We start from the raw sequence: 9209 nt of genomic DNA on the forward strand, positions 1-9209 counted from the left end.
AGCACGGTTTAAGGTTTTGTTCACTGGCCTTTCAGCACCCCTGCTAAAAAACGGCTCCAACACCACTGGCGGTTAGTACAGAGCTGTGCAAAAGTACATTCACGTAATGCAAGGGGTAAAATTGCAACACGGACCAAAAAACCCACAACACCTTTCATTTGCTAATTTGCATTAATCTAAAACATTAATCAGAAAATATAAAGGATATGCTGTGAGGTGTAAAATGTTTTCCCTTTAGATGGGGAAAAGGTGGGAGGGAGGGGCAGAGTTGCCCTCAAAGCATTATTATGAGGCTCTCTCTGCCTCTCAGTCAACCACACATGCAGACCATCATTTCACTATAGGAAGAGACTGTGTTAACAGGCCTTGTGGAAGCTGTGAGTTTTATGGAGGGATTTGAATGACAGGATGAAGCCCAGCTTGGGGGATAGGGTTTCAGGAAGTAAGTTCCAGGTATAAAGGGGCCTTGTAGAGCAGACAGTGCAGAAACAAGCATGGAGGACACAAAGGGAAATGAAAGAGTTGATGGGAAACAGAGAGAGACAAAGTCAGAGAAGTAGGCACTAAGAGAGGTAAAGCAGGGCTTTGAAGGCCTGGGCAAGGAGCTTATATTTAATGCAATAGACACTGCCTGTCCTTTTAATTAGAAAAGGTAAAAATAATTAAATAATCCTGCTTTTGGTTGCTTATTCAGACTGAAAGTTCAAGCCTTCCAAAGTTCACCACTCTGCAAACTCTGCTGTTTCTGCCCAAAGCATGTAAATACAACCACACACTGAGATTGCTCATTTTAATCAAATGTGGCAATTATTGCAGGTTTAAAACCTTCTAGGGATAACAATATATGCTGCCACTCAATGCTAAAAAAGAGAACATAAATTCAAAGAGCAAGTCCAATGATACATAACAGTGACATGTGTAACTAGAATATATTATGGATTACCATCTTCTAACACAGAGACTAGTAAAGTCTTCAAAAATGCATCAAACTAGGGAGCGAAAAAAAAAGGACAGAAATGTGGGACTGTCTTGCTCTGTTTAATATCTCTCTCTCCAGCATCGTTACGATGACTCACAAGGTTTAGTAATAGAAGATGAACATGTTAATAACTTTATACTGCAGTTTGACCATAAAATGTAATCTTTTAAAACTCTATATGAAAAGCAAGTTTAGAGTCAGGATAAAGTTATAAGGGTCTTTTTGAATCACCATCTTAAGTTATGATATTTTATTTTTAAATCTATATTTATACATTTAAAGATGCAATTTAACTTTATACTTCAGTAAACTTTATGGAATATATATCCTCTCAGTTTATGATGTAATTTAACATGAGATCTGAATAATTAGAAAGCATAGATCGTGCCAGGAATACCTGAGTTGTAGGCCTGGCTCTGATAATGCTTCCTGTGATCCTGGTTTTAACCCTTTCAGTGTGGTGTTAGGCTCTGTTCCATTCTATTCCTATACTGTGATCATCACCATTGGATCTAAATGCCCATTAACTGTTATTACAATTGTGAGTACTCAACACCTCTCAAAAAAAAAAATCAACCCTGGCTATCACAAGATGAGTATTCATAAATGCTTTTTTCTGAGCTCCTCCTCATAAGGTTTTGCATGAATAGATCAGCCCTATTTGTATACATGACTAATAGAGATGTTATTGTAAGTTCTACTATTGTCTTTTGAGTGGATATGTCTTCTTTAAGAATTAGTATAAAAGTTTCTGTCTTTGTTACTTTAATCCTTTGCATTTTGGAGTTCAGAAGCCTTATCAGTAACCTCCTTCCTATTATATCACATTAGCTTACATCCACAAACTGCAAACATTAAAGATCCTTATGTGTACACTAGAACAATACTGCTAGAGTTAGTTGTCCCAAGTGTTCAAAAATCATAAATTAGACCCCCAAACTCATGAGATTAGCTTGGAAATTACAATAATGTTAAAATAATAAATTGTGGGTTCTTTTTATTTGCCTTCTGGTGTTTGAGCCTTTAGGGTTCCTGTTTTCAAGCCTTTCTCCCTAATCATGAGAGTAGAAAAGTACCTTTTCTTTAATAAAAAGCTGAGATACCCCCTTAATCACATGACTCCAGCAGATGGGACTTTAAGAAAAACACCAAATAATGCATGACGTGTGATAAAAATAATAAGAGTTGGCAACACTGTAAACTGTAGTTTGTCTCCTCCATTATGATTTCCTGCTTTTAGGGGTTCAAAAGGAGATAGCATCAAAACCAGATGTTTCATTTCTGAATTACATGGCATGTAATGTAGTTTCCTTCCCCAAGGACTATGCCTTGATGTGGTGGGACAGCTTGCATGGTGCCATGACCCTGAAAACTATGCTAGTGGGAATATAACTGGTAAGGTCACCTATGCCAGGCTGAAGACTAGAAACCAGACCAAAGGCAGTCCACCAATCCTCCTGGTAGGGCCTGGTTGGGAGTGGGCTAACAACTGCTCCCATAAAAAAACAAGGCTGTTATGGAAACCTACACTACTGCTCAGCTCAACAAACCGAACCTAATTCAACTTAACTCATCTAGACCTAAAAGAGAGAAGATGATACAAAGTGGCCAAACCTGAAAGGAAGCTACTCCTCTGACAAATCTTCTCCATCCTAAATCCGTAACTAAAATGGGTATCTGGAACATGTAAACGCTATATAAGTCTGGTAAAACAGCCCAAGTAACAAAAGAAATGGACAAATATAAACTAGATATACTAGGCCTAAGTGAAGTGAGATGGGTAACATCATGACAAATAACTGTCACCTGGACACATCCTACTATATTCCGGGCTACTGAATGCCAATGTCATGAACCGGGATATGGGGTCAGCCTTAGCAGTCAGACCAGAAATGGTCAGGCCTAGCACAGATGTGGTCAGAGCTGGAGTTACAAGCCAGGAACAGAGCCAGAGTCAGGACCCAGGGACCAAGCAAGGCTGGAGCAGACTGGAAGGACAGTAGCAAGGTTGGGAATAAGCCAGGATCAGGGCTGGAGTAAGGCTAGTGAGGCAAGGAGAGATTGCAGCTGTGGGGGTATGTATAGAGCAGCCACAGATCAGTTGTTGCTGTTAGGCTTAAGAGCAGGGTTGCTGACTTTCTCAGCCAAAGAGGCGGAGTAGTCAATCAGGCAGCCCTGCTGTGGCTCAGCTGTGCTCATAGGCTCCCAGGAGACTGGGCAGGTACAGCGGCAAGTCCTCATTCCTGGCAGCGGGTAATGTACATAGAGATGGCATAATCTGATACTGTCAAGGAGGGCAGCTAAAAGCCTGACAGATTTATAACACCACAATTTACATCAAAGTTTCAGAAAGTGCCCATTATTCAGTGCTACTCTCTAACAAATCTAGCTAGCCAATGGGAATAAGAAAACTTCCGTGAACAGAAGTAGCCAAGGTCCTGAAAAGGGATGTCCTCCTGGTAACTGGAGACATGAACACGAAAGTGGGGGTGGGGGGGAAGCAACAATACAGGCAGGGAAGTAATTATGGGAAAATAAGGCCTTTGTTAAATGAACAAAAATGGGGAAATATTTGCTGATTTTTGTGGAATGAATGATCTGGTCACTGGAGGAACTATTTCCCCTCACCGTACTATTCACAAGATAACTGGCAGGTAGCCAGACCACAGAACAGGGAACAAAATTGATCACATTGCAATTCTGCGCAAATGGATAAGAACTTTAGAGTCTGTATATAACAGGAATGGAGCAGAGACAGTAACAGATCATCAACCTGCTGACCCATACTCATGGAGAAAAGCAAGCTAACACAAATTATCTCCAACCTATGCACAATTAGTCGGGCTGAAAATCAACACAGAGAAAATGAAAATCATGAGAATCAACATCCAACAAGAAATACCAATAACACTTTATGAGGTTGGCATAGAAGAGGTCCAACACTTTGCAATTCTTGACAGCACCATGAGCAAAAACGATGGAACAGATGGAATAGCAAAAACCAGACATGCCTCTTCAACCCCAAAGCCAATCTAGGGAAACAGAGTCTTTTCCCTCCTAACTAAGCTTTGACTATTTAACACCATTGTAAAGTCTATCTTACTGAATGGTGCTGAAATCTAGAGACTTATCAAGACCTTATTATCTAAACTTCAAGTTTCTCTAAACAGCTGCCTTAGACAAATCCTCAACATTAGATGGCCAAAAAAAAAAAAAAAAAAGACAAATAAAGAGCTTTGGAGGAGGAAGAAACAGAAATTGATAGGACAGAAAATTATGGAACAAAAATAAAGATGGCGAGAACACACATGAAGGAAAGAATCAAACAACATAAGACAGGCACTGGACAGAAATTCCCAGGGCAAGAGGGGATGCGATAGACCAAGGAAAACTTGGAAATGCACAATAAAAGCAGAAATGAAAGATATTAAAATGACATGGGAAGAAGCTTCATTTGAATTTTAAACATGCTTGAACATGTGTCAACACTAAATCATTACTACAATGATTGCAAATTCTAGTGTAGACAGGACATTAACATTTGTTCCTAGTTATCACTTTAAAAAAACAGCCCTGCTTTTGTCTACACTCAGTAGTGCTGACACAGTATTCTTGTCAGCAAGTTAAAGAAGTATGGGCTGGATGAATGCACTATAAGGTGAGTAGAAAGTTGGCTAGATTGTCGGGCTCAACGGGTAGTGATCAATGGCTCCATGTCTAGTTGGCAGCTGGTATCAAGTGGAGTGCCCCAAGGGTCGGTCCTGGGGCCGGTTTTGTTCAATATCTTCATAAATGATCTGGAGGATGGTGTGGATTGCACTCTCAGCAAATTTGCGGATGATACTAAACTAGGAGGAGTGGTAGATACGGTGGCAGGTAGGGATAGGATACAGAGGGACTTAGACAAATTGGAGGATTGGGCCAAAAGAAATCTGATGAGATTCAACAAGGATAAGTGCAGAGTCCTGCACTTAGGACGGAAGAATCCAATTCACCGCTACAGACTAGGGACCAAATGGCTAGGCAGCAGTTCTGCGGAAAAGGACCTGGGGTTACAGTGGACGAGAAGCTGGATATAAGTCAACAGTGTGCCCTTGTTGCCAAGAAGGCCAATGGCATTTTGGGATGTATGAGTAGGGACATAGCGAGCAGATCGAGGGACGTGATCGTTCCCTTCTATTCAACATTGGTGAGGCCTCATCTGGAGTACTGTGTACAGTTTTGGGCCCCACACTACAAGAAGGATGTGGAAAAGTTGGAGTGAGTCCAGCGAAGGGCAACAAAAATGATTAGGGGTCTGGAACACATGAGTTATGAGGAGAGGCTGAGGGAACTGGGATTGTTTAGTCTGCAGAAGAGAAGAATGAGGGGGGATTTGATAGCTGCTTTCAACTACCTGAGAGGTGGTTCCAAAGAGGATGGTTCTAGACTATTCTCAGTGGTAGAAGATGACAGAACAAGGAGTAATGGTCTCAAGTTCCAGTGGGGGAGGTTTAGGTTGGATATTAGGAAAAACTTTTTCACTAGGAGGGTGGTGAAACACTGGAATGCGTTACCTAGGGAGGTGGTAGAATCTCCTTTCTTAGAAGTTTTTAAGGTCAGGCTTGACAAAGCCCTGGCTGGGATGATATAATTGGGGATTGGTCCTGCTTTGAGCAGGGAGGTTGGACTAGATGACCTCCTGAGGTCCCTTCCAGCCCTGATATTCTATGATTTCATGTTAAAGCATGTTTGTTAATATTATTTCTAACACAACTCATTTCTCCCAACATAGAGAAAGCCTTAGACAACTAACTACCTATTTCCCCTGCTACTTGTTACCATTTGGACCTAAAATTATTTGAATGTGAAATAACTATCCCTGAAAAAATTATGGCCAGAGCTGAACCCCACTTTACATATACTACTTTTTTAAAAAAAATCAAGCATCCACCAGCTATCCCAAACATGGAATACGTTGAGTGGGGTTACTTATGCCACAGTTTAATTTGGTGTCAGGAGTGGGGAGAGGGTGACTTATTTCTGTCCAAATCCCAAATCCACAGAATAAGGGAGAACCCCGCAGACTTAAGTAATGGGAATTTAAATATTAACCTACTTTAAATGTATAAACACTGAAAATACATATATTAAATAATCAAACGTCTATTGAAAAACCCGACATATTTCAATTTCTTACCTGCTTTTTTTATTTCAGGGACAGTCGTCTCAGGGGATTTCTTTTTTTCTTCTTCTTTTTCTAAAATTTAATTAAAGAAAGTCATTTGATATGATAGAACTATGAATCACACATTCAAATATGCAGTCAGCCAAGCCCTGGTGGGCACATACTGAAAAAATGTGACTTATTTTTGAATTTAGATCAGATGATTCTAGCCATTGCCCACACCTAGTCACAAAGCAATCAGATAAAAAATGAAAATTAATCAGTCAGCATCAATTTTGGATAATCTGGATACTTAATAATTCATGAAAGGCCAGGCAAGACTCATCAGTGCAGGAATGTGGTACCTTTTAATTTAAGTTACCAGTGGTAGCTGCAAATCTTATTCATTACTATCAAAACGACATGGTACTGATGTCATTGAAACTGGCATGCAGAGTCCAAAGCTATATGTCCCACCATTTTCACATATGGCAATATAGCCATGTCCTGTTATATCAGGGACAAACATTACAATTGCCATGGACAGCTTCACAACCAGGGGGCTAAACCACCAGGTTTGCCATTGGTTCTCTGGCTTGTCAACCAGGAAAAGCCTTAAAATATTGACACTAACTGAAAAAGTAGTAAAACATGGGATGGTGATGTTACTAAGGTATGGGAAGATCGTCCAATAGGAGAGCATTGTGGTACTGCAAGTTTAGGGTTTGATCTGCCACCATTGAAGTTAATGGGAATTTGGCCATTGATTTCAATGGGAGCTGGATCAGCCTCTCAACAAACTTTCTAATTCCATGCCTTTCTTTTTAGTTTCAGGAATAGCTCTCTTCTCTTGAGTTATCCTCTTTTCCTCTTCTGTTCCTAAGAAAAGATTTAAAAGAAGTTCAGTTGATTTTTTATATCTTACTAAAGAACAATGACCCACATTTTATAAAACAATAAGGTAAGAGACTTGAACAAGGCCCAATACTTAAACAGAGAGTGAGGCAAAAAGACAGCATAGTTGTGGGAGGACTTGTCTACCCAGATGTGTCTCATCTCTATGGCACCCACACTGGTAAACCATGACTACTTGTGACAGATGTTTATACTTATATTAGGCCAAACTGTGCCATTGGGTAGATCAACCTGTTTCAGATGGTACATATTCCCTCCGTGCTGTGTCTTATTAAATCTACCCAGTTTTGGCCAACTGAAGTATGCTTTGGAAGATTTGCCATCACAATGCAGAAAACGTATATCTGGAGATCAGTCCATGCAACGGAGAAGACATGCAAATCTGGACCAATTAGTCACTTATTAAAAACACTACTGTCATCCCCTCAAATATATAAACATGCTCTATGTTCCAGCAAGTCCACACAAAGCTGAGGATAGAATTGGAGCCAGTGTGTGCACCAGGTAATTATTTAAGAAATAGGCACTTATTCAATCAATTATACCAATTAACCTATTATAAATACAATTTTTGAAGTGATACAGTAACCCTGCATTTGTTCTGACTTAGTGCTTCCCCTATAAATCCTGACTGACAATAGAAAAACTTGCAAGAGATACTCAGCAATAAGTGCAGAATACCATCAAAAGCCTATATAAATAATATACCCTCATAACATTTTTATGAATTGGACCTTTAAACGTGTCATTACAAGATATCTGCTATTCATGGTGAATTGCAGTTAAACCATTGTCTACTAAAGAACATGACTATCTTTTAAATTCATTTGTCTCTATTTTATGGATTCACTGGGAAACTTGGAAATTAGCTTTTTCTCTATGAAGGCCACAACAATTTAATTACTTATTGCATAAGTGTTATTAATTGGTAGAATAGAATTAGGTATGAGCCATCAGGAAACTCCTTTCCTGTTGTCTTTCTCTCTCTTTGTTAGGGAATGAATTCCCATTAAATGCTAGTAAAATAACAGCAAACATATTTGCCCTTTGTATTGCCCACCCCACAGCCATCCAGGTTTGGCCTTTCAAGTTGTGTAGTTATGGGTATCAGCTGAGTTAGCAGAGCTATAGCTTTTTATTTTGTGATGCTTTGCTATTATGAATATGTACAAGAAGCTAGCCTATATTGTTATACAGAATAGCACATGCAAAAGATCATGAGTCCATAAAGTGAGACTCTTTCTTTCCTTGAAAATTGTTCTGGGGTAGAAGAAGCTTTTCTGAAGCTAGCAAATCCAAGCAACAAATATGCTATTAGCCCTTGCATAAATTCACATCAACAGAAAGAAAAAATTAAGTTACTTACTTTTCACTTCCTTAGCTATCACAAGAGGCTTTTCTTCTGCATGAAAACATATATAAAAAGAATATTCTTAAAACAGGGAATGCAAAAAAGTTAATTACAATACGGCACAGCATGCTTTCAGAAATTAAAGAAGCAAACAAAAATATGTGTGACTGATACAAAAATAGACACTTTCTTAGACGTTATAAACCCCTTGGTCTTTGTGAACTGGTTTCACAAATACGAGTACATTGCATAAAACAGGGGGACTAGTTTATCAACATGAAGGAATCTTACTGAACCAAATTGGCTCTGACTTTCTAGCAGACATGATAAATCCCTGGTTAAATGTTGAGCAGTATCTCAAGATTTAATCAATTTTAAATATATTTGGTCATTTTCACCCTTTTTATTAGCTTGGGAAAACTAAAGACGAGTCCCTAGTGATTCTTCTACAAACTGTTTCACCCAGCTGCTTTTATGTGCCTCATATTCCCCCATTTAGTCCCCAGTTAATCATGATTAAGTTTAAGCTGACCATTGGTTACAAACAAAGTAATGATTTGCTTATACGTACGCATATGGTTAACCAGGGCACTGATCAAGCAATGCAAAGTTCAAAAATTGTGTGCAATCAGCAATATGGACATTAGTAGAGGTAAAGAAAATATGCATAACAACATAAAAACTGTGAGCATATGACTTTTTATGTTGGGCCACATCCTCATCTGTGCCCAGCTTCCACTGATCCTGGGGCTGGTTCTCTACTAGTCCCATTCCCTCTGCTCTAAAACAGGGGCAAGTGGGACCCCTCACTAGGGAAA

General features: G+C 39.4%; 1 protein-coding gene across 1 annotated transcript in view; it reads right to left on the bottom strand.

Moving 5' to 3' along the window:
• The window catches only part of LOC140908987 (uncharacterized), a 153132-nt gene extending 144353 nt beyond the window's left edge, over nucleotides 1-8779 (bottom strand). The window contains exons 1-4 of the mRNA XM_073337200.1: nucleotides 8683-8779; nucleotides 8407-8442; nucleotides 6942-7004; nucleotides 6159-6218 (exon numbers count right to left, since the gene is read on the bottom strand). Coding sequence (XP_073193301.1) covers nucleotides 6159-6218; nucleotides 6942-7004; nucleotides 8407-8442; nucleotides 8683-8716 — 193 coding nt within the window. The 5' untranslated portion in view covers nucleotides 8717-8779. The remainder of the gene's footprint in view (nucleotides 1-6158; nucleotides 6219-6941; nucleotides 7005-8406; nucleotides 8443-8682) is intronic.
• Nucleotides 8780-9209: the final 430 nt, after the last annotated feature.

The sequence above is a fragment of the Lepidochelys kempii genome, chromosome 3, assembly GCF_965140265.1.
Source record: "Lepidochelys kempii isolate rLepKem1 chromosome 3, rLepKem1.hap2, whole genome shotgun sequence".
Taxonomy (NCBI): Eukaryota; Metazoa; Chordata; order Testudines; family Cheloniidae; genus Lepidochelys; species Lepidochelys kempii.